The 12,050-nt window shown below is 51.7% G+C and overlaps 1 protein-coding gene across 13 annotated transcripts in view; it reads right to left on the bottom strand.

The window, feature by feature from the left end:
- ANK1 (ankyrin 1) overlaps nucleotides 1–12,050 on the bottom strand; it is a 207,011-nt gene that overhangs the window by 47,906 nt on the left and 147,055 nt on the right. For all 13 annotated transcript variants that reach the window (XM_045994143.1, XM_045994157.1, XM_045994165.1 and 10 more), the window contains exons 12-20: nucleotides 11,696–11,794; nucleotides 11,101–11,199; nucleotides 9,843–10,040; nucleotides 9,180–9,278; nucleotides 8,665–8,763; nucleotides 4,462–4,659; nucleotides 2,108–2,206; nucleotides 391–489; nucleotides 56–154 (exon numbers count right to left, since the gene is read on the bottom strand). In XM_045994143.1, coding sequence (XP_045850099.1) covers nucleotides 56–154; nucleotides 391–489; nucleotides 2,108–2,206; nucleotides 4,462–4,659; nucleotides 8,665–8,763; nucleotides 9,180–9,278; nucleotides 9,843–10,040; nucleotides 11,101–11,199; nucleotides 11,696–11,794 — 1,089 coding nt within the window. The remainder of the gene's footprint in view (nucleotides 1–55; nucleotides 155–390; nucleotides 490–2,107; nucleotides 2,207–4,461; nucleotides 4,660–8,664; nucleotides 8,764–9,179; nucleotides 9,279–9,842; nucleotides 10,041–11,100; nucleotides 11,200–11,695; nucleotides 11,795–12,050) is intronic.

The raw sequence follows: 12,050 nt of genomic DNA, 5'->3' as shown, positions 1-12,050 counted from the left end.
GCAGGGCCGCCCGTGAGAGTGGTTTTCCAAACTGAGGACATTGGTGGGTACTTACCGAGCTGACCTCGTTTGGGGAAGCACCGTTTTTGAGAAGCAGTGTCACAATGTCTGTATGTCCTTGCTGGGCCGCCTGGTGCAAAGGACTATATCCTTGCTGTAAAGCGAGGTGACATTTTGGCAGGATAAACTAACTATGAGAGAAAGAACTTCCCACATACTACAGAGCTGTCTTTCAGGTGCAACCCACAAAAACATGCATTTTCTCCATTTCCACCTCCAGGGTCGAAGCTTAACGTTGTGGCAGAGCCCTGGGCACACCCAGAGTAACTCTGACTGCACCTAATTTGGCACTTAAGAAGTATAGAGGTTGGCTTTCCAGTGTTCCCATACCTTAGTCTTGGCATTGACGTCTGCCTGGTGCTGTAGCAGAAACTTCACCAGTTTGATATTTCCGTAATGACTGGCTACGTGGAGTGGAGTATAACCCATCTGAAAAGCAAGCAGTGAGGATGAGTGAGCAGGGGGGCTGCCGGGCGTCCCCAGAGCCACTGTGGCTGGGCATTACTGCCGTCCTTAGAACGGCTCCTTAAAAGGGAGGATGGCCAGGGAAGTGCGTTGGAAGGCTGGCAGCTGCCACAAGGTGCGAGTCGTGCTGCCGGACGCCACTGGCCTGGGAAGGAAGAGGGCTTGGTTTCAGACAAATGAAGTCTGAGATGCCTGCGAGAGCCAAGTGTAGATGCCAAGTAGGCGACTGGAAAATGGACCCTGAGCCCCATGAGGAGATCTAGGTGTGAGGTGTGAGGTGGAAATCCTGCAGAAGAGAATGAACATAGAGAGAAAAATTGGGGCCCACAATCCAAGGCAGCATGGAGAGGGAGAGACAGAGAAGAGGAGGCAGCAGGCAAATCTGGGGAGCAACAGGTAACAGGAGACAGGGGACATCAGTCCAGAGGGAGAGATGCCATTGGGCTGTACGCTGGGGAGGGGGATCTGGCGGGGACACACGGTCGCACAGAGTTTGTTGCCGACCTGGACAAGAGCATACTTATTTCCACTAGAAAGGTGAGATCCCACTGTCTGAAAACCCCACAAAGCCTGTCCAGGTTACTGAGTTGGAATGGAATGGAATTTATAGCAACTGGTCATTGCCTGAAACAAGCAGCTTCGAGGTATTTACTGACTGATTGGAGCTCAGGCTGCAAAGGAGCTCATTTTCAAGGAATCCATTCTGCTGAATGGTTGGTGCTTCCCTAAGAGCAGACAATCCAGTTTCCCTGAGCCCTTATGTCCTAAGTGTCCCCAGGTTGCTGGTGCCAGATCCCAGAAACCATCTTGAAACAGACCCTGCAGGCTGGACCTCAGGCAATATTATGGCCCTGGGACCCCCAATTCTAACTGACAGTATAGGATCTCTCATGCAGGACCCCAAAAGACCACAAAAGCCTCTAAGATCCAGCACGTTGTGGGGTTTTAAGCAGATTCCTGGTGAAGCTGCAGACAGCTGGGAATCAAGGAGTTGCTAGATCTTTCTCAAAGAGACTTCAGCATCACATGGTTGACCAGCGGTCCCTCCCAGCCTCCTACTGTCCCCTCCACACTGGACTGAGAGTCCTCCAGACAGGATCCCCACCCCCCACTGTGTGTTGTGCGTTCCATTATCCTCAGCTGCCCCACAGAGCTCCTCACACAAAGAAGTGGTTCACACGAAGTCGAACTCAATTTAACTGACTGCTAGAATAAAAGGCGCTGAATTTCCAAGCGAATCCACACAAGCCTGACATTTTGACCCGCTGTTCATGTAGGACAGGTCAAAGAATCATGATTAAATGTTCCTCTTAGTTTCTCACTATAGAGGTTCAAAGTCTAAGCAAACTTCGGAGTTCCCCACCAGAAAGTAAGATCACTGGGATCGGTGTCTTCAGCTCCCACTGCCGCCCTGGGAAGTGGGAGAGAAGAATGGGCTGCTGAGCCCTTGGGGTCTCAAAACTCTGTGAACGGGCCACCCCTGATGCGGGAGGGAGGCCGGCGCCAGGCAGAATGAGGGGCACGCACAGGGGAGGAATGAGGGCAAGCCCACGGGGACATACACACGAGCTGCCTGCCTTACCCGGGTGGTAGCGTCCACTGTGACACCGTGTTTGATGAGCACGTCTGCCACTGGAACGTGGCCTTCTTGTGCTACCAGATGGAGGGGGGTGAGTCCACTCTGTAAAGAAAAAGAAGTTCATCACCTTGTGTCCAGTAAAGGATCCTGGACCACTGTGAAAGAGCACTGAGGCTAGGACCCCAACACGGCTGTGTAGCCCCCAAACAGCTGTGTGACCTGGGACGGAGCTCTTCCGGCTCTGGGCCACATATCCTTATCTTTAAAAATGAGGTGGTTTGGCTAAATTAGAGGTCAGCAATGTTTTCTGCTGAGGGCCAGATGGTCAATATTCTAGGCTTAGGTCTCTCTCACAACCACCCAACTCTGCCAGTGATAGTGAGAAAGCAAGCAGCTATGGCCAACAGGAAAGCAGGCACGGCTATGTTCTGATAAAACTTTATTTACACCAACAAGTGGTGGGCCGGTTTTGGCCCACGGGCCCTCATCTACTGACCTCTGAACTAGATAAACTTAATGGAACTTTCCATTTATAACATTCTCTACTTCCCTGATTTGAGATGAGCTCCAGACCTAGCTTTCCTTATCTAGAAAATAGAGGTTATCCCTAACCTATAAGGTCCCCGTGAGAAAACACAGATAAAACACACTGGAAAGCACAATGTGCCATTTAAATGTGACTAGCCCCTCACAGCCCGCACCGCGCTGTCACAGAATGGGTGATTCTGCCAACACTGACAACACCAGATTCTTGGGAGTTCTCACACACCTTTCTCAGGAGGATAAAGATGCACCAGAGACAAGGCCCGCTACGTGCACACTCACACCAGAATGTCAGGAACATCTTCTCTCCCTTGCACCATGCTCAATACCCTCCCCTCACAATGAGGCAAACAGAGCTATGATATTCTTCAGTCAGAGGCAGGGGGCAGGACCCGTCCCCTCTCCAGAGACTCCCCTCGCCCTCCTCACCCTCCTTGGCCTTCTGCACGTTCCTATTGGCCAACCAGAGGCATGTGAGCAGGAGCCCTCCCCAGCTGAGGCCTGAGCAGCCGGGTGGGTGGCAGGGAAGGGTCCTACCTCAGTCACAAGTTTCTGGGCGCCCTGCCTGACTCTTAGGATAACACGCTAATTCGCCCCGTGTGAGGTGGAGTGAGGATGAGTGAGGGTGTCTCCAGTATGGGGAATCGCCATCACCCTCACGGCTCCTCACAGAGCCTGCGTGAAACGGCATGGCACAAGCAAGAAACCAAGCACCAAATCCAACGTCAAGATTCGCCCTGACAGTTCCCTCCGGGGGGTCGCCTGTTCAAACCCGTGCAGAAAGAACCCATGTATCTACAGGGTTTAACAGATCTGCTTACCCTTAAAATGCCTGCCTTCTGAAACCGTTCCCTTATCATCTAAAGAAATGTCTCTTCGTATTGGTTCATGATATGCAGTGTCCCGAAGGGGCCAATTCAAAGAGGTGGCAGACTAGCGGGTGGTGGGGACTGAGGGGTTTGGGGGAAATGGGGAGGGGCTGCCAACAGGTAGAGGCTTCTTTGCGGGGTGATGAAAATGTTCTGGAACTAGATAGTGGTGATGACGGCCTGATTCTGAAATATGTTAAAAACCACCGAACAGGACAGTTCAAAAGGATGAATTTTATCGTGTGTAAATTATATTTCAATAAAACCATTCTTTTAAAAAAAATAAGTGATTTTTGGTCTTTCTGGGGTCCACATTCCTTTGAGAAGCTGCGAAAAACGAGGACGAGCTCATCTAGGAAAATGCTCGTGCGTCCCGTCCTCCCAAAATGCTGCACACAGTCTTGGAAGGCCCCGTACTCCCCCACCAACCGTCCCTGGGGTGGGAACTGCCAGTTTAGTGTATGGGTGGGCACTTAAAAATATTCCCCCACAGAAAAAGAATATTTAGTACCAAAAAAAAAAAAGAAAGAAAGAAAGAAAAGAAATGAAGAATATTTAGTTCCAGATTACTTACTATATTCCTGAAGGTAGACACTGGCCTCTATCTGGGAAAGTGTACTATGGATTTTAATACTCATCTTTTTGCAGACCCTTGAGTCATTCTATCTAGAAAAGGCTCTGGTATCAGCTAGGCTGGGGGTCATGTAACCTGGAGAGTGAGCAACCTTCCTGACCCCGTTTATTCACTTATAAAACTGAGATAAAGCCTACACAGGCCTATTGTAAGGATTATGCGCGCGCGCACACACACACACACACACACACACACCACTTAACTCAGAACCTGAGCGCACAGTAGGTGCTCAATATTCAGAGAGAACATCTGGTTAGCGACTACGAGGACATTACCAAGACGACAGGGTCAATCTGGGAAGCCGTGTTTACCTTGTTCCCCAGATTGCCATTGGCTTGTTTCGAAAGTAGCAGAGCCACCATCTCCGCGTGACCCTCCTGGGCAGCCAGGTGGAGTGGGGTCACGCCTTGCACCGACTCGGCGTTCGCCGACCCCCCGTACTGCAGCAGACTGCGGGCCACTTCCATCTGGTTCTGCTTGGCCGCGATGTGCAAAGGGGTGTAGCCATTCTGCAACAGAAGCAGCACCGGGAGGCAGGTTAAGAGCATGCTGGGTGGACAAGAATGAGCGCACGCCTGAAATGTCCCCTCCTCAGAGGGAGGGCGAGGCCAACTTCTTGGCCGGCTGGACACCCGCGGAGCAGAGCTGGAGAGCAGTTAAAGTCAACCAACCAACCAACCAACCAACCAACCAACCAACCAACCAAATCCCTTTGATTCAGAGACTACTCTCAGGGAATCCACACCACCTCCCCCAGCCGGCAAATGTCTTGTGCCTCCCCTCACCCCATTTTCTGAGTTCAAGCTCCAACAGACTGCTCTGAAGGTCGTGCTCTGCTACCAGAAAAGCTAGGACTCGAGCAGGCAGCTCACAGAACTGGAAGCCTGGGCAAGTCGATGAAAGTCTCCAGTCTGCAAGAACCATTCTCCACCCTCCCCGCACTCCGCCCCAAACATTTCAGGAAGGAAAAGGATCAGAGCCCTCTTCTCTCCCTGTGCAATGGGCCCCAGGCTGCCCCTGGGCTTGTGGGCTGGGGCTGCTGGTCTAAGGACAGGTGTCCCTAGCAAGGAACCTGAGACTCTGGCAAGAGTCCTCCTTCCGTGCTAACTAGCTGGGTGACTGGAGAGCCAGTGACCTCCAGACATCCTTCTGTCTTTTTTAAAAGGCACTGAAGGTGGATAATGACATCCGACTTGTTCTTTTCTTGCAGCTGTTGGATGGATAAAATAGGATAGTCGATGTGAAGGTGTTTTCCAAAATAAAGATATAAAAGTAATAAGCCTGTGTACGGTTTTGCCGTGAACTGGTTTACAAGACGTCCGAGGCCACGAAAAGATGAAGGAGCCTGGCCCAGAGTAAATGACTATGACACCACATACTGTTTATTCAGCCACCCCCCACCCTGGTAGGAAGACTTTTCCGGTGAAGGAAGCAGTACATGGGTTTCCATTCCAGGGAAAGCTCCTCGTGCTGCTGCAGACAGATGAAGCTGCTTTGGTCATCACTGTTGGAAAGCCCTTGTGCCTACGTGGTTCCTCATATAGCAGGTAAGGCAGGCATTTTTATTATTATCTCATTTTGTGGCTAAAGAGGTCAACTCTCAGCGAGGTTAAGTACCTTACTTAATATCATCTAGTAAATGAACCACAGGAAACCCACGCAGGCCTTCAGACCCTGGAGCTGAGGCTCTTTTGGCGGGAAGAGTGCTTCTCGAACCACAACATGGACACAACACACTTGAGATCTTGCTCAAACATAGATCTGACTCAGAAGTTCTAGGGAGGCCCCAAATTCTGCATTTCTCCCAAGTTTCCAGGGGAGGCTGAGGCTGCTGAACCAGGCACCACATTTTGGCCCCTGCTAACATTCAGGCCAGAGGACCTCCGAGCAGGACCCATGACTTTCAAAAGCACATGCCGGCCAATCCCAGAGCACATGACAAACGACATCTGGTCTCCCCACCTTGGCCGGCATTTTCCTGGTTACCCCAGAGAACCGAACCTCCCCACCAACCTCCGTCAGACCGTGCAAACCAATGTTTCTGATTCTTCCAGGATCACTGATCGGGAATAGGAAAGAGGAAAAAAGGGGTCTGACAGTATAGGAACTTTTCAGCTTTACAGCATTGGAGGACAGGAGAAGAGCCACTCAAAGAAGGGGATTTCATGAGGAAATGGAAAGTTGTTAATTTACCCAAAGAATTAAATTGAATAAAAAAAAATTTCCTTTGAATAATTATGTGACCTCATTCGAGTGTTCCTTTTTAAAAAAAATGAGAATACATTCTTTTTCAGCTGTGTTCCCACAATGAGATCAACATTTTGTTTCTAATGTTCACTCCATAAAATAATGTTTGGATTGTATCAACAGAGAGCAAAGAAAGAGGTGTGTCTGGCTGGCTGGAACCTGAGATTTGGAGCCTCCCCAAAAGGAGGTCACTCTCTCTGTAAGGGGAGCATCAGCGAACGCCTGCTTCTCAGTGCTGTTCACAGGAGGGATGGGGGGGTGGTAGCTGAAGCTCTAGCCGGTGCCCAGTCTGTAGCAAGCATCCACAGCATGAAAGCAACGGTTATTCGGACTTGTTTTGACAAATGGAAGACCTGGAGCAAGCGGCAGGAGCCTCACGGCAGCATAAGCAGCAGTCCAGGTCCCTTGGGCAGCTGTGGGTGTCCGCACTGGCAAAAGCAGCACCCAGTCCTGGCAAGGTGACCCTGGGTTAAAACTGACATACAGAAGCAGCTGGTGGTCTCAGAACAGACACTACCCCCTCTGCACTTCCCAAAAAGCAGGATTAAAGGGAATGAATGACCTTCTGTAGGTGACAAGGACAAGGAGCGACTGGGCAGAGAGGTTAGGGAGAGCTGTGTGCCCTGAAAAGTTCTACTTCCCCAAGGAAATGAGCTCATCCTGAAGCATGCACACCGGAAAGAAATCTGCCTAAATGTTAAAACATTAGCATCAAAATTAGAAGGGGGAGGGTTTGGTTTGGGTGCACAGAGATTTGCATGTGAAATTCTACAAAATTGCCAGACTCCTTGGGAAACTATTTTTTGCCATGGAAACAAACCCCATCTGTACAAGGTTTGTACTCGGAGAAGGTTCTCTTTAAATACCATGAACCTGGCTCCAGTTTCTTTTATATAAGGAGGGGAGTGAGGAGGCGGGGAGTCCGGCTCTTTATTTTTAGAGGCAGGAGTAAGCCACATCTTAGCAGGGCCGCGTGCTCCCTCTACACAGTGACGTGTGCTTGCTACAACCGTGGGGACAGGAGCCCAAGGAGACAGAGGTGTCTGGGAGATGCTGTGTCTCCGGCAGAGGGATGCTGGAAAATTCGGATGAGCATCCGTTCTGAGGAGGGAAGACAAACTGAAGGCCCGAGCTGATTTTCCCAGACTTGGGCTGCGTTCCCACGGAAGTCAGCAGGTGTCAGCTGTCATCACACAACAAACCCGGCCCCTCCCCCACACCCCCCACCGCCACCCACCCCAGGCTCCCCCTGCCACAAGGTTGAGCACTGGGGTGCGCTCTCTCTGAAATCATGCTGGTTTTCTGAGTCTTGGCTGCCCTGTAGGAAGCTCCCCAAGTGAGTGCAGGGATCATGGGGATGTCCTTTGTGTCTGAGTTCTGCCTTCTCCCCTCCCCCTTCCTCCCCTGCTAGCCATCAGCCCCCTCCCTTCACAGACTAACTCAGCTCACTCTCTGGTCCTACACAGGGCAGTCTGCCCCCCAAAATGATCCCCACGTCCAGCTTTATCCCTTCACCTTGTACTAGGGCCCTGCCCCCCAAGTCTGATCTTACATAAGCAAGTCCAGTCAACTCCCTTTACTTGATTCCCTTGAGAGGCAATGAACCTGCTCCCCCCTGGGGCAGCGTCCTTCAGTGGCGGGCACATCAGCCTCATGTCCAACGGGTCATCTACGTGGGTGTGCCTTGTTACAAAAACACTCGATTTCCAAGTCTGAACTCATACAGGAAATACATTTGGGGGTCACTATTCCCACTTGAAACAGGCCCCCTGCTTCAAGGTTCTGGCAGATTCCCCCGCAACCCTGGCTACTTCTCAGACTGGGGCCATTGTGCTGCCAGCACCAAATAGAGTCCGAACCTGAGAGCAGGGTCCGCGGGCCCTGGAGATGCCTGGACACGCTGACCTTGGACAGCCCGCTGCCAGGACTCGGCTGACAGAGCTCGGCTCACATGCCGTGGTTTGGGGAACCCATTTGTGGTGTCACACGAATCCCACCTCTGTGAGGTAACCTGTTGCTGAGAAGTGTTACCCACGTCCCACCCCGCTCCTGTCTCCAAATAGCAGCAGTTACCGCAGGTAACGTTTGTGGGAAGGAGGCGAGATCTCAGAGGTAGAAATGAAAGCAAACCAGAAAACCCCCCGGCCGCTTCTGGAACAGCCATTCCCGATGGGGGCGGCAGCGGGGGGGCCTGCCCTGCAGGGGCCCCAGGCTCGGAGCAGGTCTGGGGCTGGAGCCCCCCGCGTGTGGACCGGGGCCGGGCTTACCCAGGCGGGGCTGTGCGGGGAGCCACCCCGGGGAAGCAGCAGCCGGACGATGTCCAGGTGGTTGTGATGGACGGCCACGTGCAGGGGAGTCAAGCCATTCTGCAGGGACAAGACCACAAAGACAACAGCCTTCGTTCAGCTGGCTTTCCCCTTCGGTTATCGGCAGCACCGTCTGGGGCTCTGTATATATTCTTTTATACATCGTACGATCTGGTTAGAAGTCCTTCCAAACCCAGTCTTGATCTGAAGTCACTCAAGAGCATACCCTGCCAGACCTGGGGGCCCCTGCCTTGTTCTGCAGGGCCTGGGTTGGGGGGAGCAGCACCATCCACACCCCAGCTCAGAGAAGGCCACCAGGCTTTGCTAAGAGCACCAGACCTTTGTCAGAAAGACGGTCCTGCCACAGCCCCTTCCCCTTGGAGGGCCGCCCACTCAGAAGACGGACACAAGAGGCACAAGCAGTGGAGAGTACCCTTTGATCTGGCCTCAGAGCTGAGAGAGAAGCTCAAACTCACTTTTCCGGCAGCGTTGGGATGCGCGTCCCGTTCCAGCAGCAGCTCGGCCACTCTCACCTTCCCATACTTAGCCGCCACATGGAGAGGGGTAAATCCTTTCTGAGGAGAAACAAAGGCCGTCAGAATGGCGGTGGGGAGGCGAGAAAGCTGTCCCCCGCAGAGAGCAAGAGCCCGTGGCAAAGGAGACATCCCACTCTCACCGGCATGGAGACGCCAAGCACGTAAAGGCCACCACAATCTCTCCCAGAGGCCGAGGCCCCAGAAATTAGCAGATTTCTTCTCCCGCCTACCACCGGCATGGCTAGTGATGACCCGTAAAACCACCTTGTGTTGTTATTCCACTGCTAGCTAGTGGAGGGCAAGGGCTGAGCCTTAGTCCTTCTCCTATTCTGGAACCTGATTTGTCTAGAGCTAAAAGCTGGTCCATGATAAAGAGATGAAGGCTTGGTGGGTGGATGAGAAATGACAGTTCTACCAACTTTCTAGGGAAGGACAGCCCATTGGGCTCACAGATGGTGGCCAGTCTGGGGGTGCCGGCCCTCCCAGCTGCTTTCAGCATCATCCAGGCAACAAAGAAAACCAGGCCGGAATGCCCATCCCACACCCCAGGCCCATTGGTGACTAGCCAGTTGCCTCTCGGGAACTGGAGGAAGGAGGCTGTACCTTGGTCATGCATGCCTGGGATGCTTCCTTGTCCAGAAGAGCCAGGGCCGTCTCCACATGGCCCTCCCGGGCTGCAATGTGCAGGGGAGTGTGCCCGGCGGTGGTGGCCAGGTTGGGATTGGCGTTATTTTCTAGCAGAAGCTTCACCATGTTTACGTGACCGATGCGAGCCGCGCAGTAAAGCGGGGTCTGGTCATCCTGGAACACAAAGGGAAAACAAAGAACAGGGAATACTAAGGTTTCTTAATCCAGTCACTTTACAAAGAAGGAGGGTGAGGCCCGGAAAGGGTAAGTGACTTTCTCAAGGTCACACAGCTAGGAAGACAAGAGCTGGGATTCGAATCAGGCGTTTGAGTTACAGAAACAAATACGCTCTCTCATTTAATCCTCACAACTACCCTGCTAACTTGTACCCTTACAAGTTGGCGGTTATTTCTACTGAACTGCCTAAAGGCTCGGCCTTTCCATCTGTAAAATGGGAACAGTAATCTACCTCATGGGGATCTGGTTAGGATCAAGCAGGCAGCGTATTTAAATGCTTCATACAGTGGAACAGGCACTCTTCCTGTCTCCCGAGTCACATCTGAGAGGATACTGGCCTTTCTGCTTGAATGGGGCCGTGGGAGCCTCAGCTGCTAAAGGGGAGAGATGACGTTTTCTTCCCACCCTTGCTCCTCCTCCTCCCCTGATGCTGAAGGAGTTCGAGGCCAAGGTCTCTGTGCCGGGGGCCCTGTGCGTGGCCCAGACACAAACCGTGGTTCTAACTCTAAACAGAGCCTCTGTCCCGGGAAGAGTAGAAAACCCAATCTCGGTCAAAGCCAATCGCCTTGCAAATTCAGTAGCAATTCTCACTGCTCACTCGCCCAATCCCTTGAGAATATTTTTCCAACAAGGAGGCATCTTCCATTTTTTAGATCAAGTAATTCCTGACTGGCTTTCAGTGGTAACATATTCTCCAAAAAGTTGCTTCTCTTCTTATACCATGACTGTGACGGCCATGAAACGCTTTCGGCCCCTAAACCCTGCAGGCCGCCCATGCTCTTTGGGCCTTCGTTATCCTAACGAATAGAACAGCTCTGATGCAGACATAACCCCCCACCTTCTCAGAACCCCTGCAAAGCAGAACCTGAGCATTCAGGACAACCCCCATGGGCATGGCGAGGAAACTTTGTGCCACAGGACTCTAATAAGGAAGGATTTCTCCTCACTGCCCTTGAATTGCTTATATCCCAGGATCCTTCCCACCTCCAGAACTCACCTTGGCCTTGGCATTGACTTTGGCTTTGTTCTGGAGCAAATATTTGGCTACTTCCGTGTGTCCTGCTCTGGCTGCCATGTGCAGCGGGGTCTCCACTTTCTGTAAAACCACAGAATTAAAGAAATGTGAACCCATGCTGAGCTTCCAAAAGGACACAAGCGGAGTTCCAAAGTGCCAACCTGGGGTAACTTGTTGGGTTTTTGTCCAAGAGGTGGAGTTGTTCCAACAAGCAGCTACTTTAGCCTTTAGCTTGCTGACACGTGGTGTGTGTGTGTGTGTGTGTGTGTGTTCTAGGTATACTTTAAAAGCAAACCTCAGAGCTGATGAGTGTTAAAAACTGTAATTGCATTACCAGAAACACTTACAGAAGTTCCCAAATTACTGTCTAAAAGAAAACTCCTAGGACTGACAGACGTGTGACGAATTTAACTGGGAATGGCTCAAGACCTACACATATTCTCCCCAAACCTGAAGGTTCTCCTACTGTGAAAATTCTAGCTCGCTCCCCAGAGAGGCGATCTCAGGATCAGTAGCTCATCTCCCCTCCGAGCTCTCAGTCCAGATGACTGATCCCTTGCTCTCCCCACGGGCTTACCACATTGGAGACATTGGGTGATGCCTCCCGCTGTAGAAGGTTCTTCACGATGGGCAGGTGCCCCATGAAGGAGGCCACATGGAGAGGTGTCAAGCCAGACTGGAACACACAAGAGAGGAATGAGAACAGAGGAGCCTTTCCTGCTCCTACAAAAAAGAGAAAGCCAGATGAATCTACTGCTTTCTTGTTTCTAGGGGCTCCAGAATGGCTTTCCAAGCAAAGGGAGTTCAATGAGATGGGTTTGCTTTCAAGATAATGGCTGGAGGAAAAGAAAAAAAAAAAATCACTGCAGGGTGATTCTGTCTGCTTTGCAACTCAAAAACATGCATCTGATCTTGGAAAGCTCCCTGAAACT

Source organism: Meles meles, chromosome 2, assembly GCF_922984935.1.
Source record: "Meles meles chromosome 2, mMelMel3.1 paternal haplotype, whole genome shotgun sequence".
Classification (NCBI taxonomy): Eukaryota; Metazoa; Chordata; class Mammalia; order Carnivora; family Mustelidae; genus Meles; species Meles meles.
This window is presented reverse-complemented; position numbering and strand designations above follow the sequence as displayed.